This window comes from Salminus brasiliensis, chromosome 16 (genome assembly GCF_030463535.1).
Source record: "Salminus brasiliensis chromosome 16, fSalBra1.hap2, whole genome shotgun sequence".
NCBI classification, from domain to species: Eukaryota; Metazoa; Chordata; class Actinopteri; order Characiformes; family Bryconidae; genus Salminus; species Salminus brasiliensis.
Genome location: NC_132893.1, coordinates 29096024 through 29121722, shown reverse-complemented (window position 1 = coordinate 29121722; position 25699 = coordinate 29096024). Strand labels below are relative to the sequence as shown.

Below are 25699 nucleotides of genomic sequence, written 5' to 3'. Positions count from 1 at the left end.
GTAGCGATGTGTGATTACTTTGTGACTCGCGCCCACCTGTGTAGTAATTGTCCTCATGGTCATTCGTGTCATTCCATCAAAGCTCCTCCATTAGTCTACAGAGAAGTGCACCACAGTTCTAATTAGGAGTAATATTGACACTGAAAGCCAAAAAGACTTGCTTTGATTTCGCACAGTTGAGGAACAGCCCATGCTGTCTGAGCTGAATGCACTTTGTTGTCCTTGATGGGAAATTTGTCTTAATGTGACCATTGCGATAATAAACATGCTCGAGCAAGCTCACATTTATAATAGGAGTACTTCCACACAATCGTACAGTACATTCTGTATATCATGGCTCTTAAGCAAATACCTTGTATCTCAAAATAGCAACTTTACAGAAGAAGGAAAAAAAACCTTCTCAACTTTCCATGGAAAAAGATTTTAAGATCCAAGTCATTTTGGAGCATTTCTATTGGTCCATTCATCATGACATTTGGTAACAATGAACAAGATGACAATAATGGGGTAAGGAGTTATGTTTTTTGTGTGACAGTATATATACTGTACATATTATGCCTTTCATACCACATGTTAAAGATTTTAGGACATCTAAAAAAAGAAAAAGTCCAGCACTGCTGGAGCAAGGCCTTAGAAGAACCTTTTTTGGCTCCTCAAAGAACCTTTCGATGACTGGTACATGAACCCTCTGGGACCCTCGCAGTTTGAAGCACTCTTATTTATGCCAACGTCAAAGAAAATATCTCTGTATAAAGGCGTAATTAGTAGTGATATAAAATTTACATTCTGAATTTCACAACCTTCCCTTTCTCTGTGTTTTGGAAGAAATTTGTCCAAATATTCCAAGTAAATATTTAGCTTGTGATTTTTCCCTCCAGTTTATTCCTAAATAAATAAAAGCTATTTTTACTTCACCCCACACAGATACACATTTCTTCTGCAAAGAGTTATTTTAGCAGTGAACCGCTTTTGGTTCCATTAAGAATCATGTTTTCAAGGATCACACTCATGCAAAACCACTATCAAGCATATATATGAGGGATCTGGTGTTTTAGGGGCAGATCATATAGTAAATCATGGGTTTGTTCAGGTTTCCTTACTGTATTTATTTCAAATACATTTATTATATTGTTTAAAACATGAAATGAATGGTTTACTGTTTATGTAAATAGCAGAAACATATTAGTAGAAAAATAATTAAATGATTTCAAATGACAAAAGTATTATTATTATTATTATTATTATTGTTATTATTAATACTACTACTACTACTACTGCTAATAATAATAATAACAATTAGGTGTGACATTCCAATCCAGTGAACTAGTAATGTGGCCAGTCCAGGCATATTTAAATGAATTGTGTATCACATATTTTAAGCCTGATCCATTTCTGATCCTTTGTTTTACCGCTATGTTCTAGACCCAATAATCAGGCATTATACACAGCCTGCAGTGGTGAAGAGCTTCCTAGAAGACAACAGGACAGGAACTATTTTATAGTGGAACTTGAAAACGTAACATCTGTGGGTCTAGTGCTTTGAGACGTTTTCCAGTTTTCAGCCATTGTTTGCCCACGCTGCCTAAACCATTTGGGGAAATACACTTCCACCATATATTTACTCTTAATATAAGACTAAACTGCATTTCTTCCTTTGGTTTCAAACCAGCACTGAGCAGTGTGTTCGTTTTTAATCAAATGATTTTAATTAAAATAACATTAGCATGGCATTCTTTTAACTGTGGTCATTTCCACTGCATCACTAGTGTGATTAGTTACAACAGCACAGCCCTTAAACTGAAAAGCTCCAGAACTACAATTCTCATTAGGTTGAATGGAGTGCAGTTGTTTTTTTTGTGGATGGAGCATGGATAGGGCAAGGAAATACTTTTGCCAGAGCTGTATGTCCAGGTTAAGAACTGTTTACTGCCTCCTGAATGATTGCTAGCAAACAAAACTACAGGGATATGAGTTTTCCTCTTATGAACGAATCTTTGTTGTCACTTCAGCAGGCCTTCTTAGCACTGCTGTTGCGTCTCCCACAACAATCGTCCTTAACTGAGTGATCCATGAGTGCCTTGACCTCAACGAGTGGGGAGTTGACGCCTTCAGCATGCGCCAAGACTGATTATGCCGATCACAGAGGTCACAGAGCCACTTTCCTCCCCAACTTCATCAAATCAGTCTCACCACAGAAGCGACAACACTAATCAGACGTAACTGAGGGAAGGGACCGGTCTGAGGATGCTGGGAATCACCAGCGTTAACTCTGTTTTCGTTAAAAAGGCACGCAGAACTGTAATGATTCATTCGGTGCAACCTCCCCTTGAGAGCCAGAGGAGGAAACAAGAGGGGGAGGGAAAAAAAAGAACTCACCAGATTTGCTTTGTTCAATTCATGCACAATAATTTTCCCTCCATTTCACCATCGATCAAAAGCCACAGCAGAGGAATGGAAGCGGTCTCTTAGCCTGAACTCAATATGCTGATGTTACACAAGCCCTCCCTGGCCGAGATGCTTTTGAAGGGCATGGCGGGGAACGTCTCTGGCTGGCCTCTTTCCTCCAGCTCCGCCCGGCTGACGCTTCGATCTGCATCGCAGCTGGAGCTGAGGAGGCAAACCTGAGCAGGATAAAAAAAAAAAAAAAGCGCTCTCCCTGATGAGAAAGCATACACCCTTAGCCTGACAATTATGATTACTCTGTTATCGACCAGCTTGCTTGTTTAAGTAAAGAAAGCCAAGGGTGTAAGTAGTACCGAAACTCAGGAGACTGATTTGAACCCAGGTGTAATGATTTTTGTTCTCCTCATATATCACAGACCTACCACAGCTTCTACAGCTTATTTGAGAAATAGCATTTCTTAGCTCCGACAGCTTAATCGTTGAAGAAAAGGATGCCTGCTGCCATGCTAAATGGAATAAAAATGACAGTACATGATGTGAACAGAGCAAATTCCACATGCTTGAGTGCAATTTTAATGGAATACTTTCAATACTTTTACTTCTACTGAACATTACATAAAGAGGTATTCAAATGTCTAGTAGTGAGGCAACATTGAAAACATTGGCTTTTATTATCATTCAAAGATGCCAAAGAATGCATTTATTGAGTCTTTTAATTCATTCAATGATGTTTTAAAAATGCTATTATAAGTCTATTTACCACCCTGTTATTTACCTCAGAATTAAACACACTGATTTTCTTTTTGTGAAGAGCTCATGGAAAAAATCATAAGCTCTGCCTTTATTAGCAGGTTTAAACTATTAGCAGGTTTACAGCACCGGTGACAACTTGCAGAATCTGTCCATCATAGCACAGTTTTAACACTGTAGCAGAAACACTGCCATTATTCCAGAGTCTTTCTGGATAGTGCTGCTGTCCTCTTGTTGTGTCCTCTCAGCGCAATGTGCTGTCAGCAAGCTGAACAGATTGTAGCTGGGTTAGCCTAAAGCTTTGCCCTCACTCACATCTCCAGGTTTGGCTTTCTCAAGGCTCATCAGTAAAAAATTAACAGTTATTTCCCTTTTGATTTGTGTTTAGCTCCAGTTTACCCACTCAGTCCCTTCTGCGGACACTGGCACAGGAAAAGCTGCGGTCACAAGGCATAGTTCTTGTAGCAGCCTGTACTCCATAACTAGCAGTGTCTAGAGGTGATGAGCTGCTCTCCAGTATTCACCTTAAGTCACTGTCATGTCTTACCACATTTTCACCAGCTTTGACTTGGGCTTTTGCTGGTGGGCTAAGGGCTTTGGACATTTTATGGGCACAAAAATATAATAGGTCAAGACTGTAAGTTTGGGAGAACATTTAGATTGCAGTCCCATTTTCTTTAGTCTTGGGCTGGGGTTTAACCCCTTAGCACTCCAAGGCTTATTACACACTAAGGTGTATTACTCTACAAGGAACCTTTTACTTATAAACTGAGTCTATTTATTTGGTAATAGAAGTTTGTAATAACACTTTTGGCCTGCCAGCAGTCCATAGGCTTTTTAAGGGGGTAATTTCACTCTGTTCTTGGAAAAGGGCAGATCGGTGTATCCCTAGATTTAATGCTAATGTTGTTTTGCACTACATCTGCATCCACATTTTCCATAAAATTGAAAGTTTCTATACCAAAGTTTTTTTCATAGAACCATACGGCCAAGCCAGGACCCATTTAGGAACTGTATCATGAATAAATGGTCATGTACTGTAATTATTCATTTGAACTAGAACTCTATTTGATTAGCTGTGACAAAACTGGCCTGTAATGTTGTGATCCATTAGATTTCATTTGATAAAACTCGAAACTCAAAACAAGCACCAAGCATCGCTCCTACTGCATTTTTTTCCATTTCATTTTCATTCCCTTCCTCATATCTACTAGCCCTCCAGTCTCGGCATCCTCTAAGAAGCATTTGTAATTATGTAATGTAGCTATGGACCGCTGGCTGGGAGCCAGGTGGTGGAATAAAATGCACATTCCCTCTCCTGTAGGCCGCCTCTCCCAGGCTTTTTCTGTAGCTGTAAACCATGTTCAGAGCAGATCAATACTCTCTCCGATAGAGCAGCTAATGCACTCGCCGCTGATTCTGCTCAGCATGACAGTGGCAGACAAGCCCTGCGTAGAGTGTTTATTACAGACCATCCGCAAGCAAAGGAAGGAGAGAGAGCGAGAGGGAGAGCCAGTCAAATGTGCATTACCACGTGTCAGTAGCAGTTAAGATGGGCAAGAGCGTCAGGCAACTGGGGGGATAAACAACCCAAGGCCACTGCTTTGTGCACCTTCAAGAGCTGCACGTATTAGGTTTAGAGCTCCTGCTGGTATACTTGGTGGCAACTGATGGTTAGGAGTCGTTTATTTCGGGCCATGACATGGCATGGTGTATGGTGGATCTGTAGCCAGCGACAGAACAATGCTTGATCTTTCTACAAGGAATCATATTGCCTGTCTGTTTTCCTCTTAAACACATTCTAATCCCCTCCTCAAACCATCAAAATGCTAATATCCTCGCTACTTGAAAGACGAGGGCCTTTTCTTTACCCCTCCCTATCTCATTTTCCTCTGCTAAAAAAGACCTTTTTTTGAGTAGCGGCGAGGATCAATAGATCAGTGAAGCTCAAAATATATTAGCTTACAAGCTGAAGGCAATCGAGTTGTGAAGGTGTAAAGAATAGCATGCCCTTATATCCCTCTTGGATGCTAGTCAATAAATGCACAAAGGAGGCGCCCGAAAATAAACTCCATTAGCCGTCCCTATTAGCATGCCATTAGCACTTACACGTTTTTGCTGAGTTGCATTCATAAGAGGGGAGAGCAAACACGCTAGGTGCTTTGGCTGAGGGCAATCAAAATGCATGCAGCAGAATGTTATTGGAAAAAGTGGCTGCGAACTGCGAGCGTTAACGGTACTTTGCGAGTAAAACATTCAATTCCACTCCTTAACAATCAGCGACCAGTCTGTTTGCTTACTATTAGCATGCTGCTAATTCTATAAAGCGTATACTGCTTGAGCACCATCATCATGGATACACCGTAGCGTATAGCATTGTCTTTGAGAGATCCTGCTGTTCAGAGTTTCCATCATCTGGTCTAGTTGCTGTAGATAAGATAGAAAAGGGTGCCATTGTCTTTGAGGGCAACGACGGAGAGCTAGAAACAAATCGATGATCTAATTCTGCGACAGACATTCTTGAGACAGGCATTCTCCAGCTGGTGCAAAATGTAATTGTCAATTGCATTCTTGTGTGTTGCTGAGGTGTTTTTTTTTCTCTTTTTGCTGGAATGGACAAGCTCAGACCATATGGAAGAGCTTTCAGGGTCAGCAGACAGACCGTGTGCTCTGCAGTGTGCCGACTTGAGTCTTGTATGCAGTGGGAGTTCACAAGCAAGGATTGTTGAGTGGTCACACAAGGTTCTGACCACTGCAGAGTTTTGAATTCTCTTTGTGGCAAGTGAAGTCTCTCTCTTTTAGTATGAATGCTTTGGGCCTTGCCAGAGTCACAGTCTTCAGTGTCCTTCTGCACTCTGCCAGCAAAAACTTCTTCAGAGCGATTCCATTGACAATTCCACTTTTGCTTTTCTGGAGAGATCTTTCAATTGCGTGGTTTGATTGAAATTGAGTGACTGAATCACTGCAGTTTACTAAAAAAAGGGTCCTCAGCTCTATTCCTGGAGGGCAGAGTACTACTAAACTTGGTAATTAATAATGAGTTGAATTAGGTACATTACATCCACACACACACAACATATTTAGTCCCTGTAGAGACGTATTGCCAATAGAATAAGACTCTCTGGAGTAAATGAGCATGAACCTATAGGCACCATGCCTAATGGCAGGTGTGGGCAAGAAGAACTGTGTTCTCTGGAAAACTTTTGGGATGTTTGAATGCAATCAAATGCTTACAGCAATGCTCCAGAATGTAGTAGAAATGTGAATAGAAGCAGAATAGTGGCCCACAGTGGGGGTTTGGTTGCTCTGTACCACACTCGCCAGAGGCATTGTTGTCCTCTGGCATCAATGGCCCTTGGGACACCACTGTTGGGGGCACTCAAATGTGTGGTACACAACACAGAGCTCTAGAACAACCCTACAAAGTTAGTGGTTTCGAGATGCTACCATCTCTCCCCCTTATTACAGTGACTCCTGTGAGCGGGAAAATGCTGTGCACCAGCTAGTCACTTAATACAGTCCATGCTACGGTGTCATCTGAGCCAAGAGTGTTTTTCCCCACTATATATATATATAATCCTTATCACAGTCCTTAGTCCTTATCTCCAGTGTATTCCATCAATTCCATTCACGTCTTCACCTTCAGCTGTGACTAGCCGGTCTAGCCCGTGTCACTCAAGCCTGCAGTCCACCAGAGCAGAGAGTGTGGAGTGTAGGGCAGCAGCAGATAATCTCAGTGTTGTTCGCTCAGGTGGGCTGTGTGGAGGTTCCACTCCACCGTGCGAGAGAGCTGTCTCACTTTCTTTCTCTTTCTTTCCAGCAGTGCAAATCGATGGGCTCTGTCAGGGAGAGGGGTGCAGACTCAACGGTTTCCAGCCTTGCAATTGTAATTGCGCCGAATCGCCGGGCCCAGGACACTGCTGCTTATCCCGCAGTTCTGTGAAATGGAATCTGAAATTGAACTCCAAATGGTTCCTATGGAAAGAGGCGCTGTTTGATTAGCTCTGCAACGGCTCGAAAAGCAGAATAGCAAACTGCTTGCTTGATTTGCTTCATGCTTCGTGGGCTGTGTTTTTTTTTCCCCCACAACTTTTATAACGACTCCTTTAATAGTCGTGTTTCACATGAAGTGCGTGGCGGGGGTGTGAAATCTGTGTTTCGTTGTCATGTTTCCTGCATCTGTATGTTGTCTAGAAGTTACTATGCCAGTCCCCGCAGTGAAAGACCATCAACATCACACCAGTTCCTCCATAACTAAGCGCTCTTTGGGAGTGGAAGTTTCTTTTGTGTTGTCGTTAGTGTGCCGGCCTTGTTATCTCCTGTTGTTCTGGGCTGTGTGCTTGAGCAGAAGTCACTATGCCAGTTCCTGCAGTGAAACACCATCAACGTCGCACCAGTCCCTCCATAACTAAGTGCCCTCCGTGACTGGAAGATTCTTTCATGTTGTTGTCAGTGTGTTGGCCTTGTTATCTCCTGTTGCTTTTCCTCGGCTCCTTTTCTCCTCCTTGTAGTAGTTGCGGAATATGGAGAGTGTGCCTGCCTGTAGTGATGGAATATTTCCCCTCGTGTGTAATTTGGGGAGCTGGCGGGGAGGAGGCCGTGAGCATGGCCTGCCTGTAATGGATTGTATGGCTAATAAGCAATGAAAGGAGCAGGGAGCTGGGAATAGAATCCTAATGACTCTGTCAGCTCTGTGACAAGGGCTGCCGAAGCCTGGCCTCCACAGCCTGGGATGCCCCTGGGCTTCTCCCCGATGCTCCAGGCTGCTTCTGACAACACCGATGCTGCTCTTCAGTCCCCGGGTCCATATATTAGCCTTCAACCATAAGTCAGAACTGTTTATCCACACAATGAGCTACCTGTCCGCACTGCGCCGAGTGAGGTTAGTTACCACCCACCAGGCTACTTGCACAGTACAGTGCGCACTGAGCTGCCCACAGCGGTGTGTACATATATCAGGCCACCCACGCAATTGCTGCACACACTGATACCCTTGCAGAATCCGTGCAGTTTGAACACAGTGCTATTTTACACCTTTTTGGTATATCAACTAAATTTTTTTGATATGCTACACTACTTTTATTTGCTTTCCTGATAGTTAAGCTAACATTCATTGTGTTTATTTAAAGTAAATACTGGTCATTAATGAGTAAGTTTACTAATTTAAAGTAAATTACTGACTAACATTTCTGGGGAACATAGTAGTCTCTGTAAAAGTGTGTCAGTGTTTACACTCTAGCTAGTTAACATAGTTTTCATAGGCTTATGTTATTAGCTTAAGCTTAATACATTCAACTGACTGTTGTTCCGGAGAACAAGATTCAAGATTCAAGATTCAAGAGTTTTATTGTTATATGCACAGCAGAAACAGACAGTTACGCTGTACAATGAAATTCTTACTTTGCTGTCCCTCCATTCACCAATAGATAAAGATAACAAAAAAGAAATTAACAAATAATAATAAAAAATATATATATACAAAGTAAATAAAGTATAATAATATAAGTTGAAGTAAATAAAATTAAAGTAAACTTTCCTTTTTACAATTAAAAAAAAAAATGAAAATAAAAGTTACATGTGCTAATAAAAGTTACATGTGCTTGAAGAGCAGCAGCTATAAAGTGCAGGTTGCAAGTAAGAAATGTAAACAATAGTGTGCAAGTAGCGAATGTAAACAGTGTTCTGACTGCAGCAGTACAGTGAGTGTAAGGTGCAGTTAAAATCAGATTAGAGTTTAAAACCAGTTCAGATAGGAAGGGTTGGAGAGGTAGTGCGTGAGGTGTTCACAAGCCTGATGGCCTGTGAGTAGAAACTACAGTAGCACTATATGCTAATTAAAGTACTTAAACAAATAAGTTAACTAACTAAGATCTATGTTTTTGATTGACTGGTCCAAAATTAGCTAACAATGCATTATTTAATGTTGAGAATATAGCTTATAGTCATACTCCACACAGAACCCGTCACAATGGGAAGTGCTTAATTTAAAGCAGCTTTATGTAAGAATTAGCATTTCTTGCTCATGGCCTTCCCAATAGATGAGAAGAGACACATCTAACACATGCATTTCCTGGCAAGATGAGACATACAAAACCGTTACTGAGAGGTAAAGAAGCATGTGGACTGAGGCGGTAGAGTAATATTATATATCGACAATATAGACAATACAACAATAGACAGTTCTCGTAAGCGTTGTTCTGCCTGCTTCACCAAAGTTACATCTCTGTTTAGTAATCTCTCTTAACTGTTAAATTGAGCCTAAAACAACTTTATTCTGATTGCAGAGCTGCACTGCCCATGGCTGACTGGCCTGCTCTGAATGTCTAGTGTAGCCAGTGCAGCTCTGCAATCAGAATAAAGTTGTCTTAGGCTCAATTTAACAGTTAAGTGAGATTACTAAACAGAGACATTTTAAAGCAACAATATGTAGATTTTCTTCCTTAAAATAACAGCTTCAGAATCACTGTGATGCTCCATTGATCTGGGAATAGTCTCTATCATTGCTACTCCGAGCTTGGCATACTGCTAACTATGCACTATGCACTATGTAACTATGTCATTTTAAGGTAGAAAATCTACATATTGTTGCTTTAAAACGTCTCTGTTTAGTAATCTCTCTTAACTGTTTGTAAAATTCAGCCTAAGACAACTTTATTCTGATTGCAGAGCTGCACTGCCCATGGCTGACTGGCCTGCTCTGAATGTCTAATGTAGCCAGTGGCACTGGCCAGCTCTAGCGACCCCTTGGCCCTGCCTTTGGCACAAAGAAACAAAGAATATACACTCTGTTCTCCATATGTTGGGTCTAGGAGACATAGCTCAGCCGCACTGTGGGCCGAGGGCTGTGCTGTTGACAGCTGGCAGACTCCTACACTCAGAAACTCACAGAAGCTCTGTGAGTGACAAAGTGCCAGCATCACCTTGCTTCAGAGAAGCCTCTGAGGTAAAAAGGTTGTCTTTACATGTGAGAAGTCAAAAGGTACTTTTGACTTTCAAGACTGGGCTGCTCTCTCGCGCTCTCTCTCTGTGTGTGTGTGTGTCTTCTCCCCTTCCTCACATTTCTCTCTTAATTCCGCTCTTCACAAAGTGTTGTTTTTTTTGTTATTTTTCAGAGCGCTTCTTGTGCGCCCTGCCGCCTCCATACGGCACGGTAATTTATTGGCTCCTGCTCGCTGGTTTGTCAGAAGAACAGATGTTGTCTTCCTGCAGAGATGGCAGGCTCAGGCACATTTAGTGTGCATGCCACAGGGCATGGAGGATGCCCCACGCCAGCCGCTGTGCTGGAGCTCAACCGAGCCCACCGCCTGGCACCCCCACCCAGCAGCTTCCCCTGCTTTATTTATAGATGTCGTTCCACTGACAAATCAACCCATAAACAAGGCTAACCGCCCACGCAGGTCAGGGTCGCTTGGTTGATATGGTTTGGTAAATGTAGAGGTGATGATCCCAACACGCCATTGAGATGGTTCATCAGGGCGGCAAGGCAAGAGCAGGCAAGTGGCTAATGTATGCAAGGCATGGTGTCTCCTCCAGAAGCCAAAAAACTACATTTGCCCAGTTTTCCCCAAAAGTAGTTGATCTGCCAAGGCATTTCTGGTGTCTCAAGGCTGCTTCTGTAGCTTTGGACTTAATCTGTGAGGCTAATTTAGCAATGAGGCTAACAAGTAATGACCACTTATATCCAACCTGTTAACATTGTACAAACCGCGTACTATCACTAAACCACCACACCATTGCCTCAATGAGGGGAATTCAGACTGTGGTGGTTTCTGACAGTGTATGGCATAGGGAAGAGTGTGGTACAATGGGCTAGTTGATAGCTGGTATATTAATAAACATATATTCAAAGAAAGTAATTGACTACAATTCTATGTAGACTAGCTTTTCAATTTAATATAGCTTCCAATAGGCTCTCCACATAGCTGTCAAATATGACAGCTAAGTAAAAAAAGCTAATATTAGCCTGATACAGTGATACAGTGATACAAAACTTCTTGCATTTAAAAATCCAGAAATGAAGAAAATGAGAGAAATGAGCGAGACATGCGCTAAAACTAACCCCACTGCACGGAGGCTGCACTTTAGCATGGCTAGCTCTCACTGTGAGGGACTTCCATGCTTCAGTATGATGCTATATTTAGTTAAAAATAATATAGGTGTGAATTCTGTGACACACACACAGCTCAGTAATGAATAACGCTACAGTTACCGTCTGGTACATAAACATGGCCTTCAGGCTGCTCAGTCTCGTTGTCAGAATTAGCAGATTATGTTGCCATGGCCTGTGAGGAAGGTGATCAAAAGGACGTTCTTCTCCAAGTTGTATAACTCCATAAAATATACATTTTATATTTTGCTTTGCAGTAGGTTGTGCCTCGCTCTGTCCCATTTTTATGTATGGACATGGACATAGTTAAGTACAGTATACAAGGCACATTGCATAGCTAAAAACGGTGGTCGTAATAATCTAGAAAGCTGAAATATGACCATACTTTCTCCATTTTCATAAATATGGACCTATGTCACTTAAGTATTTAGCTACTCGTTGGCTATATTAGCTTTTAGCTCCACCACAAACTAACCACAAAGCCCAAACAACAAAAAAACTCAAACATGTCTTAGCTGACAAATGACATTACGGGTAAAGGGAAAATGGTATTTATTAAAAACTATCGTAACAATCTGTAACAGCTGAGAAAGCGAGAGAGAGACATAGGGAAACAGAGAAAGAGAGAGAGAGCGAGCCAGTCAGTCCCATCCCCATCTCTTCATGACAGATGTCCGCCCTGGGCTAGGGAACTGATGAAGAAATAGATAATTATATCACGAGTCATAGATCACGGAGTGTCAAATGGCTCCTCTCTGCTTCTGCTCAGCTTTTCGGAGTTCAAGCAAGTCCATGGGTGCCAGCGTGGCGGCGCGAGCTCGGCAGACACGACCCCCGTAGTGAAAAATACAGCAGGTTGATCATCATCATCATCGCTGTCATCCTTCACACATCCTCTCCTCTGGCAACCTGTTCAAGCCCTTCATTTGGCGACCGTTCCATATGCCTCGGCGTGTACGATCATAGCGCTCGAGCAGAAGGACGGAATTCATAAACATTAGACAACATTGCCGTAACCGTCGTGCCGTTTGGACATATTTTCCCCCGGCCTCGCAGCGGCGGAGGCAGAAATCTGGGCCTGCATCCAGAAGAGCAGGCAAGCTGTGCTGTCTGTGTTGTGTTTATCAACAGACAGCTTGATTCACCCGACCCCACCCACCCCCGAAAAAGAAATCATGCATTTGAAGCTGCTATTCACAGTCTCATAGTCATTTTATTGTGCGCTCGCAGTGGCCGTAAACAGCGCTGCCACACACGCGTACACCGCACTCACACCGGCTCCTTATGGAGGAAAAAGCATCCTGTGTGCATCCCGCTGTGGGGCATCTGCTTTTTTAGCCTCCCGGTAATGGGCCTGGGTGCGTGGTGTGGTCAGCACTCCGGGTGGTCAGGGTTGCACTGGCTGCCGGAGCAGGAAAGCCCTATTCATGGAGGCTGTATTTTAAGGGCCTTGGTGGAAACCAAGTAAACAACGTGTTTCTGAACTTGCACACAGAGGCTGGTTCATGGCCGGACCCTTGTTTTTTTACCTCAATAACTCATTTAGAGTGGACACGCAGGGTGGTGGGAGGTTAGCGGTCAGATGCATTAGGGGTTATCTGAGTTTGACTTCACAGTGTCCCCGGGTTTGATGAGATAAATGGGTTTTAATGAGGTACACTATATGCCCACAGCTTGTCTAGCCCCTGTAGAGAACTATTGCCAATAGAATAGGACTCTCTGGAGCAGATTAACATGAATGCCAAGCATGTGCGAGGGGCAGGGGGGTATAAAGTCCCCCAGCATTGAGCTGTGGAGCAGTGGAACCCTGTGTTCTCTGGAATGATGGTGGCGCTCCATCCAGTACATCCTCACCTCACTAAGCGGCATGGCTCAGGATTTGAACTTGAGACCCCCGGGACATAGCAGTAGTCGCACCAGCAAACAGGCACATGTGCCAGCCAACATCACTTTAAAAGTGATGATGGGAGAAAGTGCCATCTACCCACCCGGAGAGACCACGCCCAATTGTGCTCTCTTTGGCTCTGGCTGCTGGTGACAAAGTGGCAGGGCTCAGGTTTTTGAACTTGCGACCCCCGGGCCATAGCAGTAACACATTAGACTGCTGAGCCACTCGGAGCCCGACAACACTGTACGTCTGAGAGTACATTTACACTGGTTGTACACAGAGGAACCAAAAGGTATCTGCAGTGTATAATGAACTGAAAAAATAAAGTGTTCCAGATGAAATATAATTACCATAAAATTAGACAACGTTATTGCTGTGACTTCTAAAAGTTAGACAAGGTTAAGTGATGGGCAGTTTTCTACAATTAACTGACTAATCAATTTCTGGCCATTTTTATGTGAGAATAGTCATAAAGGATTGATTGTCGAATTTTTACTGTGGTCATTATTGCTGAACAAATTTTGTTGCTCATATCAACCTGACACTCCATAAGTGTTTATGGATTTTAGAACTTCAGTCGCAAAAGCGTTTTATGAATTCTTCAGAAGGCCCTCATTCTGAGCCCTTATTCAAAGATAATTGATTGCAGAAGACCCGTCTACAGCAAATGAATCCCACCAGTGGCTCACACTTGCAAACTAGTTCTGTATGCTGTATCCTTTTTAGCACTGATGGTGCTAACTCAAAACAGAGGCTTGAGCCATCCCGAAATGGCCAGGAGATGCCTTCTCACTGGGTTTCCCAGCGTGCTCTGGGAGAACGAAGCCTATCAGCGCTAACTAGGCCTCGGCCGCCCACAGTCCTGCTGTATTTGCTTTGGTTTGATACACTCAGGAGGGTCAGGAGGTCAGTGACCTGTGTTTGCTTAGGGAGCTCTTCAGGGTGTGGAACAGGTCCAGTCCTGTGGACGCAATCCAGATGGCTAACCCCCGCTAGCATAGCTCAAACACTGCTACGCATGCATGCTCACGAACACTGGCCCACACACGCGCCTAAACACACATTTATTCGAAGTCTCCCTGACGCACAAACATGTCGGTGTAGACAGGTGCTAAAAGAGACGTCCGGTGCTGTGTGTGTGCTGATGCTGTATTGATTTCTTTGTTCCAATGCATACACCATCCCAGCAGCCTGGAGGTTGCAGTCCCCCCCGTCGGGCAGGCCTTGACAGGACTGATAGCGTCTTGAGCGAGCTATTGAAGACAAAGCCCAGGCCTAGAGGTCAGGCTTATTGAATGCGTGCACGCATGTACAGGCCAATGTGCCTCTATTGCATGGGTGCTAATCTGAGTGATCTCTGATAGCATGCGATTGATGGGGGGAATTAGTGTCAGGAGAGGCCCAGGAAGCAAGGCTTTAATTACAGGAGATGGACTTCTGTAGGAGTGTGTGTGTGTGTGTCTGTGTGTGTGTATGTGTTATGGAGGATTTGAGCTCTGGAGGAATACTGATTGAGATTATAGTTATGGATCTCTGTTTAAAGCTCATACAAAACCTAATTATGTACGAATTAGAAGTTTGAGTCTATTCGAACACCCACAAACGCACATGCTTGCTTTGTTCTCCACTATAATATTTAACAGCTTTGTTGGAGAACCTTCCAACCTTCACTCCCCATAATTTACTATGAAATGCTGTTTTTGAGACTAAGCATGAATGGATATTTACATATGCATGGACAGTGGCAGCCCCAATACCCTCCTCTGTCTCTTCTCAGGGTCTCTCATTTGCTGCCCTTTTAAGCTATGTTTTAATATTAATAATGATAATCTGGACAGGTTTTCCCAAAAGCATATAAACACAAAGAGACTGTACTTCTTAAAGGGTTGAGTGAGCATCACACTGAGCACTCTCTTAACCAGTTAAGATGACCTTAACACTAATATGCTGTTGGGAAACTTGCCGATGTGTAGGACACAGAGCTCTATGGTAAGGTCAGGTCAGGATGTTGCATGATCACCACCCACCCCAGCTAATCCCAAAAGTACTGGATGGAGCACCAGCCATTATTCCAGAGAACACAGTTCCACTGCTCCAAAGCTCACTGCTGGGGGTCTTCATACCCCTCTAGCCCATGTCTGGCATTAGGCACGGTGCCAACAGGTTCATGTTTATCTGCTCCGGAGAGTCCTATTCTATTGGTAGTACGTCTCTGCATGGATCAGACAAGCTGTGTGTGCAGTAACAATGGGTGCAGCTCAATTAAAGTAGCTGAATGCATTAATAAGAAGGGCTGTCCACAAACCTATGGACATATAGTGTGTGTAAATCATTACATCCATACTTATAATAGACCAACCTCAATATAATATGTAGTATGATATAATATTCACTATAATTGTCTTGTAGATGAGCTGAGAGCTGAGAAATCTCATAGATAGACCTACTACAAACAGAACTTCGCTAGACGTTACACCCAGAAGACACGTCCTTGATTACGCCTTATATTTCAAACTTTGACGAATAGTTTTCCATCTTGTTTGGCCTTAAGTAAATAAATGCAAATCCTGTATTCATGAGGGATGAACCTGGTGTGAACCCAAGCTGGTGATAAAAGGCTAGCTTGAAGAGGCCAACACATAAACTAAGCTTTATTAAGTATCTTAGCGAAAGCTAAACATCTTCCATCTTAACCGTGTGGACACACAACAGTACCACACAAATATTCAGTTGACATTACACACTTATCCCTTTGACATCAGAGCCAGAGAACAGTTTGTTCTCATGAACAAAGCTGGAACACGGCTAAGCTCTTTTCCGGTAGTGAGCTAGTGTTGTGATGAGGTTCAGTGATAAATTCTCTTAGCATGTTAGCTTCGTCTAGGTTCTTTTACCTGCAGACACAAATACTGCAGGATACGGATTGAAAGCTTGGACTATGTGCTTTGGACAGAATTTTGCTCCCCTTTTAAATGATATCTGTGAACTATGAGTGGAAAAAGTCAAGTATCCAGTACTTTTTTTCTCTTTGGGATTTCTTTCGGAAATGAAGAAGTGGCTTTTTTTAGATACGCCATCTTGCTTTTTTGATTAGACTGCCACTGGGCATTTCTTTATATTTCTCCTATATCAGCTTTTGAATTAAACCACTTTTGATATCTCTGCTGTCCACAGTTAGCATCAAGGTCAGCTTTACCCCCTTTCAGACCCTTTTCAGAGCTATATTGTGGCTTCTGGCAAAATGCACAGCTTTTTATCGTAGTCATTTTCCATTTTGAAAAATAAATAAATAAATGCCGCTCAGTACTGCTCAATGCATGAAATACAAGATACTGGTGTCTCATGACATGGTAGATATTTCACTAAAACATATAAGGTACCTCTGTGGAACACTGTGGGGTTCGCAACACTGATGGCAGCAGTGACATTCAGCTAGCTCAGCAAATCTCATTCTGGAGATGCAGTGGGCTGTGTAGGTATGATATTCAAGTATAATAAGTTCTAAAGATCCAAAGATTTTATGGTTACAGTTTGAGGGGTACACACACTGGAAAACAGCACCAATGAAAAGCTCATATGTAGGTGAACAAATGCGCCGCCACAACCATAACCCCATAACCTTTTTGCAGCCCATGAAGATCGATCCCCTCACATCTGGATGGAATGATAATATGAATAAATTGTGATCTTAAGTGATATCACATTAATCCACAGGAGGTGGTTGTTTTAAGCAACAGATTATTAATATTTTATTATTTATTTACCTTTTTGACAAGGTAATGGCTTCCCCTTGCACCCCCTTTCTAATCAAGCCCTGTAGCAATATGAATATATATATATATATATATATATTTATATATATATAACATTTTTAGACTATCTTTGAGACTAAATCTGTAAGCACTTATGGGTTTTTGGCATTTGAGAGGTTAATTGACTCATATCAACCCCCCACCCCCAACCCTAAAACTAGAACAGGCTGTTTTTAACAGTTTAACCTCCAGTTTATGCTGCAAACTTTACAGCACATCAGGTGAGACGCTGTGAAAACTCTTCAGAAGAATTTCTAATCAAAGCGGCTCACTTGTAACTCCTGCGAGGCAGCATCGTCTCCGCCGCGCTCTGCTTCATGACTAACCTTAGCGATCCACCTCAGGTTCTCTCGTTTCTCTTTTTTTTTGGGGTCTTTTTTTCCCCCACAACGCCCAGCTGCCACTGGTGCCATCTGCATTAAACATCTCCCCTAATCTTCATATCTTTCAAAGCAGATAGATTCATAATGGGGGTACACTTTCACACATTCAGAGCTTTTCCCAAGGAGAGAAGAAGGTGGAAAATAAAACAGACAATAAAATGGAGGCAGGGGGGAGCTTTTATGATTTCTGTCGGTGTGTCAGTCAGCGGTACGGTGGGACTCCTCTGGCTGGGCCTGGGATTCTATTTTGTGATACTTCATACCCTCTCTCGCCAAGTACTCAGCCTGGAATTTCCAATTTAAATGCAAATTGTACAGGACATCACAAAGAACCTGAAACGAGAGCGAGAGAAAAATCATTCAGTAGCTCCAATGAATTATATATTTTAATTAAGCACCCACCGAAACGCCCATTCAGCACCGAAAAGCCATAAATAAAAAATGAATAAATAAATATGGAAGTAGATGAAGGGAAGAGAAATGCTTCTCAATTGGCTGGTATTATTATACAGTCCTCAGTGCCACAGGGTGTCATTAAGAAAAAAAGATCCTGAGCTGTCAGATATCAAACTTATTGTTCCAGAGTTTGATAGGCTAAATGCTACTTACGGCCCGGAGAGAAAGAGCAGAATTCTAAAGCAGAGACAGGGAGATGCAATTTTAATTTCACCGCTGTCAGTGTGCTTTATTTCTGTAATGCGGGAATAAATACGAAGTGTCAATCAGCAGATATCCTCAGGTATTCGGCTGGAAGCTTGGCTTCAAACTTTCTTGGAACCTGGAAGGGAATGTGTGGCTTTGACAAGTGGTTGTAATTGAAAATATCAGTAGCTCGGCTGTACTGTTTTGATACTTCAGTGCCGGCATTCGCTGAAGTACGCTTTGAGGACGGTCAGTAATGAACTCCAGCAGCGACAGGCTTCATTCATAATTAAATGAAAATTTTACAGATTTTTTCCCCAAAATTTCTGCATAGTTCAGCCCTTGAGATGTAAACAAAGTCATTCACAGCGATGATTCCTTGTAGAGGAACCTACTGACTCTAAATGCTTTGCAATGGTGCTGATAGGATGGTCTTTACATGTAACACTGATAGTAGTAAAATCCATCCAGTGGCAAAATCTAAAAGTGAAAGTTCTTCAGAGTCACTGCACTTTTACCTCACTGCACTCTACATGCACTTCTCCAGCATGAATGGATATTAACAAAATGACATTTAAGGCAAATCTTTCTCAAATCTATCATAAAGCAATGTCTCAGGAATCAAGCAGCATATTTGAGGCCATTTCATGTAATAGTTTTCTGTGAGGAAGCTTTTATAGACATTAAAGGCTTCTGGTTTCTATCACTATCACTATGAACAATTCTGATTCAGTGAGGTTCTGAAGAACAGAGCATTTCACATCAAACCACTGTTAATGTGTTACATTTAGGATGGCTTATCTGAAATCGCATGTATATCAGCCATTTATTAACATATACCAACCAATAACAGACATATATTGAACAATTTGTGGATTTTAAGCATTTCTATTGGTCCATTTATAATGAAATATTGATACAATGTAAAAAACAACCAGATTTAAATTATTTAAAAGGTGGATCTACCAATCAAAGTATATGTGACTGTTATATGATATTTACATATATGTATACAATATATACAGTATAGAGAGAAAAGTATTGGGACACACCTCTTAATCTAGGAGCCACCGCTGCTACAACAAGCCAATTGGTGAACTTTCTTTCCTACTAGATCTTTCACCATTATCTGCGAGTGGTATTATTAGAAGTAGACGTGTTTAGGAACCACAGAGAGCAACTCCAAGTGTCAGACCATGTAAGGTTTCAGAGTGGGTCACCAAATGCTGAGCTCAGAGCAGATCAGTGCAGAAGAGACTCCAACACTCTGCTGCCTCAGTAACTGCAGAGCTCCAGACCTGCCTCTGTTAGAGCTGCAGTGGGGGACCAACTCCATATTAATGCCTTTGGATTCAGAATGGGATGCCTAAAAGCTCCTGTAGGTGTAATGTGTAGGTGTCCCAATACTTTTGTCCATATGGTGTAAATGCCCGATCCTTGAGGTCCTATGATGTTTATGTGAATGATAAATGACAGTGACTTTTCATCATGCCGTTGTTGAAGGCCTTCTACAGTGTGCTTTATGGTCTTAGAGAAGAAGTGAGAATCAGCACTGGAGGACCTGATCGGAGGTTCAACACTGACCATATATCCTTAATTCTGAGTTATCTTTCACACTAAGAAAATAGCATCTTATCTTGCTCTGACTTAGTAAATAAATGCACATCCTGTGTTCAATGAGGCTAAAAAGCTAGAGAAGCTCAAACTGGCTGACACATAAACAGAGCAGTGATAAGTAGCCGAGCAAAAGCTAAACATCCTCCATCTTGACCGTGCGGACAGACAACAGTACCGCACAAATATTAGGCGTACATCACACACTTATCTTCCTCGACACTGGAGCCAGAGAAGAGTTTGTTCTCATGAACGAAGCTGGAACGCAGCTTGGCTCTTTCATGTTGGCGAGCTTGTGTTGTGATAAGGTTCATAGCTAAATACCCTTAGCGTGTTAGCTTTCCCCGCACTGCTACATCGTGATTTCCTGTTTAACTGTAATGAATGACTACCGCTGGGATCATGGGAAACTATTAAGTGGTGTAAAAAGTGTATTAGTCTTCTGCTCGAGTTCCCTCCCATGGCTTCCTCTGTGTTTTTAACTGGGGAAATATGTTTTTCTCCTGCCTCAAACGCTGTATTGTGCGTCTGCTTCTGAAAAATGCTCGTCTCGGTGTTGTTCTAACTGTAGGGTCCTTTTAATGTTTGAAATGGGGGAGATACTTAGAGAGACGGATTGATACCCCAACCCTGGGAAGTGTTGTTCTTGGTCTGAGTTTCAGATGCTTGGCTCATGGAGTCTTCTGAGGAACAGAGGAACGGGGCGTCAGGGAGGGAGAGAACCTGCCTGTCAAAAGTTTGGGAAAGGATTCGGGAATAATATCAAAATGCATGTCAATACCAAGCATGTCATGCCCTTGTTGAGATGCCAGCGCTTATCAGAGGTCAAACCTTTCAGCTGTTTAAACTACCTTTGGACCAAAGGAGCTTTAGGATGTGATTTTATCAATAAAACTCTCAAATCAAACCTGCTCTTCATAGCAAGGCTGACGGTTAGATGAACACAAAGTATGCGCCCACGGATGCTTTTACAAGATATCCAACATCTGGAAATCCAGATTGTATGATTAAATAATACTTATACTGAGTGTTTTCTTGGTTCATGGATCTAAGTTTAGCATAGTGGCACATTCATGGCGATTGTCAACCTATCTAGTTCTGACACAGCTTCTTCCTTCAGGCCATCAGGCTACTGAACAGCCAGAAGCACAGTGTCTGTCCATAGCATATACATCCCACCTCAATCAGCACTATGGAACTGTATGGAAAAAAAACACACCATACCTTCACCCACAGCGCCCTGCACTTTACAACTGGAACTGTAGAAGTACCATTAGTATCACCTCCCAGATCTGACCGTTCAAAGCAAGACCTCTGAAGGTGTCCTGTGGTATCTGGCACCAAGATGTTCCCAGCAGACCCTTTAAATCCTGTAAGTTGTGAGGTGGGGCCTCCATGGATTGTATCAATGAGCCTTGGATGCCCATGACCTTGTCGCTGGTTCACTGGTCGTTCTTTATTAAACCACTTTTGGTAGGTACTGACCACTGCATACCAGGACCACCCCACAAGACCTGCCTGCTGTTTTGGAGATGTTCTGACCCAGTCGTCTACACCAGTCGGCAACACAATTCGGCTCTTGGACGCTACTGTAGATCATATGGCATACACTATTTTTAAGAGTCAACATTGACTCTGAACAGTTACTATGAAGGAATGCATTTGTGGGCGGAGCATGAGTAGGACAACCCTGGAACTTCAAAAGCAGTCGAGGTGTCTCCAAACTTCTAACAGGCAGAGTGGAGAGGAGAAAGACGGCGGAAACGGAACGTGGGAGTGGGAAAGTGAAAGCATGGAGAGGAAGAGGGGATCAGGCAGTGAGAGGGGGCTTTATGCCGAGGTCGGAGAGGGTGATGTTGTCCGAGGGGGAGCGAGAGACAAGTGTGTAGTGGTGCACTTCCCAGAAAAGCCTGAAAACATCCGCAGACATACAGAGCCTGGCATTGTTTACTCCTCTCTGTCTGTCTCTCTCTCACTCTCACTCTCTCTCTCTCTCTCTCTCTCTCTCTCTCTCACTCTCTCTCTCTCTCTCTCTCTGTTTCAATCTCTCTCTACCCTGAGGCCAGAGGGAGGAGGCTGAGGTCAGGCTCTCTGACTCCACTGGCCCTTTAAAGCTGTGAGTGTGTGTGTGTGAGTGTGTGTGGATGTAAGTGTATGTATGTACATGAGGAGTCAGCGCTCCCTGTGGGCGCTCATTCTCCTGATCAGCTGCTGTAAGATGAGAGTGAAAGGCAGAGAGAGAGAGAGAGGAAATGAGAGAGAGAGAGACATTGAAAGAGGCTAAATGAAGGGGAGAGAGAGAGGAAATGACAGAGAGACATTGAAAGACATAGAGATAAGGTGATAGGAGAGAGAGAAGCTAAGAGAACTAGAGACAAGGAGAGGGGAGGGAGAAGAGAGAGGGAGAGAGGCAGGAGAGTGGAGGAGGGCGGGGTATGAGGAGACAGTCATAGAAAGAGATTGAGTGAGTGAGAGAGAGGAAGAGAGAGAGAGAGAGAGAGAGAGAGATAGAGGGAGGAATCTCCTGATGTTGGCTGGTCATCAGTGGTGCTGGGTGGGTGTTTCTGGCCGGAAGCTTACCGTCGCCCGTGTGTGTGTGTTTGCAGATGGCCAACATTGTGACGTCGGTGTGCTGTGTGGTGCTCGCAGTGGTGGTGGTGGTGTATGCCCAGAGACGCAGCCAGCAAGGTAAGACCCTTCCTCTTCTCTTGACCATCTTTATACACTCACACATACACACACACACACATACACACACACACACACATTCTATCGGCTCTAGACTTGGATTGTCTAAGTCTTTTAACCAGTCAGACTCTGAGCGGCAGTTTACCAGACCTTGACCAGATTAAGATTAAGTTGAGGTCTAAATATTTTGAATGATGTAACACTATTCAGTTATTCAAGTATTATTATTATTATTATTATTATTATTATTATTATTATTAATAATAATAATAAATTAATTAATATGTTGTATGTCATTTTTTTATGTCATATGTCAGTTTAATTTTGGGACACAGTTTAATGGTTTAATGCAGTTCATATGTCCTCACCTTCACTCTCTCTCTCTCTCTCTCTCTCTCTCTCTCTCTCTCTCTTATTTTCTCTCTCTTTAAAGCTTTTCTCTCTCCTTTTCCTATCTGCATGTCTTTATAATCTCTCTCTCTCTCTCTCTCTCTCTCTCGCTCTCTCTATCTACCTCTGTCTCTGTCTCTTTCTCTCTCTCTCCTGTCTGGGTGAAACAGAGGAGTCACAGTGTGAGCAAAGGGCCAGACTGCTATCACCTGACCGCAGGGTGGGGTGTATATATGTGTGTGTGTTGTATTAGACATGGCCTAGTTGCCTGGAGAGCAACTTCCCTGTCACAGGGTCAAACACAGAGCTCTACAACAAAGCCCTGAAAGATTAGGCAGCTAGAGAAGCAAAGGGAAGAGCGGTCATTGTGTCTTTGTGTGTGTGTGTGTGTGTACATATTGTGTTGCTTGTGACCGTCTCTCACAGGCCTGTGTGAATATCCATTAAGCTGTGTTTCATTGAGGAGCTGGTGACACTTCAAATGGCTTTCAAGTGATATATCGAAGTACATAACTAAGGCGTTACACACTACAGTTGCACACACACACACACACACACACAAGCAGCATGGAGCACTTTGTTGCTGTTACAAAGTTGCTGATAAATTCATTGATATGCTAGAATTGAATTAAAGGATGAGCTCTGCTTTCATTGGCTGGTTTATGTCACCATGGGAGCTTAGCCTAGCTTAGCATAGCACAGGTTAGAACTGTAACAACTGCAGCAAAAATAGTTTTTTACTTCTTACCACATAGTGATTGCTGTCCTCTCATGCTGTCCAGTTGGCATGGTATGTGGTTAGATAGCTAAAGAGATTGAAGAGATTAGCTTTTAGCTACTCCAAAGACTCCAGTGTGCTGAATAACACCACTGGCCCTCGCTTCAGTCACCTAGCTTCTCTAAAGACTTCATTGCACCAGAAAGCAATAGCTTTTAGCCATTCCAATGCTACATAACATCATCGGTCCTGCTTTGGTCACCTTGTGTAAGCTTTTAGCTGCTACAAAAGCTCCAGTCCTCCAGATAACAGCATCAGACCTTGCTTCGGTCACCTCATGTTAGGTGTTAGCAGGTCCAAAGGCTCCAGTGCTTCAGTCCTTCCATGTGTTGCTGTCCTCTCTGGAGTGTCCAGTTAGCATGATGTGCAGTTAGCCAGCTAAATAGAGGTGTAGCTGTTTGGCCTGGCATTGGTTATTAACTGCAGCAAAGACTCCAGCGTAATAGATAACAGCATCGATCCATTCTTCGGTCACCTAGCGTTAGCTTTAAGCCCTCCAAAGGCTCCAGCATGCTGGATGACAGAAGCTGTTCTTGCTTCGGTTACCTAGCATTAGCTTTTAGCCATTTTAGACCAAACTTCGCTAGCTGTTGTGTTTAGCCTCTAGTGATTACCTAGTGGACTGGGTTAATGTCAATTCTGAGGGCTAAATGAGCCATAACTGTTTACAATTTACGTAACAATTTAGAGTTTCGGAATTGGCCTGTTTTTAACTCTGGCAAGATAAACAGAGTTTGACCCCTTTAAAAACTTTACCAGATAGTTCCTCCCAGAATGAGAGAGATTTATCCCAGTGTTAAGGCAATTGATTGTTGTTGGGCTTGGACTTGCTCTCTCTCAGTTTCTCAGACTAATTAGTTGAAGATACACAAATAAATCAATCAGGGCTGCTTGAATATTCCAGGGTGGTCACTTTCCTTTAGACCACAGAGTGGACCCAGTCTGTCCGAAAGCTGTGGGCTTGGAGCCTGCAGTTATTTTTCAGTGATGCTCCCATGCTGTCATCATCATCACCATCATCTCCCAAGCCACTGCCATGGTCATCATCTCCTTCGGCCCTGATTACATCAGCAGCGTGCCCCCACCGCTTGCTCTTGGTTTCTGTGGCAGCATGACTGGTATGGTGATGTCACTGTGCCATGACTCGTTAGCTTTGTCCAGTGATATGGTCAGCACTGCTCTCAGCTGACCAAGCTGTAAACTTAATGTGCTGCTGCGAGCTGCAACCTTGCTCGTCACTTTAATGAGCCTCCCTCAGCAGACTCACTCTCTCTAAAGTACCCATATGTCGAATATACAGTATGTGTGTAGGTACCGATATATACCATCAGCCATTACATTAAACCACCTGCCTAATTTTGAGTAGGTCCCCGTCGAGCCTCTAACCTGTCGAGGCATGGACTCCACAAGACCTCTGAAGGTGCCCTGTGGTATTTGGCACCTTTAGCAAAGCGTTTCAGCAGCAGATCCTTTAAGTCCTGTAGGCTGTGAGGTGGGGTCTCCATGGATCACATCAGTGAGCCTTTGGTGTCCATGACATCGTTGCCGGGTCACCGGAGATGTTCTGACCCAGCTGTCTAGCCATCACTATTTTAACACCATGCCAGGAGCAGTGGAACAGTGTTCTCTGGAATGGTGGTTGGTGCTCCGTCTAATACTTTTGAGAGGAGTTGGGGAGTTGGGGATGAGGTTGAGGGGTGATCATCCAACATCCTGACCTCACTAAAGCTCTTGTCACTGAATGTGATCAGAGCCTCTCAGCAATGCCACAAAGTGTAGTAGAAAACCTTCTTCTCTGGACAGTAGAGACAGTTACTGTAAGGAGGCCCTTGATTTCAAAAGAAACAGGGAACGAGCAGGTGTCCCAATACTTTTGTCCATATAGTGTGTATATACATACATAACCCTGAAACACTGTTTTCTCTTAATACCGTCGCCAGTTTTGTCCTGGAAATATATGAAAACCAGCCTAATCACACACACACACATACACAAACTATGCTGTTGATTTAGATGCTACTCAGCCTTACTGGGAAAGTCTTATGTTTGTATATCTGAGGGAAGTATGATTTGATCGTTATAATTAGTGTCAGAAACATCCCAAAAGGAGACAAGACGAATGCAAACACCGATGTAAATTAATGGAAAGCCCTTCTCGCGGAGTAATTATGTGAGCGCTCTGACAGCACAGGACATCATCATTAAACTTTCAGCACTGCTCATCAATTTGGTAAATAGATAAAT

At 43.0% G+C, this 25699-nt stretch overlaps 1 protein-coding gene across 1 annotated transcript in view; it reads left to right on the top strand.

Annotated features, from left to right (window-relative positions):
* Window positions 1-25699, top strand: part of cntfr (ciliary neurotrophic factor receptor) — a 193056-nt gene that overhangs the window by 54719 nt on the left and 112638 nt on the right. The window contains exon 2 of the mRNA XM_072658552.1: window positions 22206-22287. Within this exon, the coding sequence (XP_072514653.1) occupies window positions 22206-22287 (82 nt within the window). The remainder of the gene's footprint in view (window positions 1-22205; window positions 22288-25699) is intronic.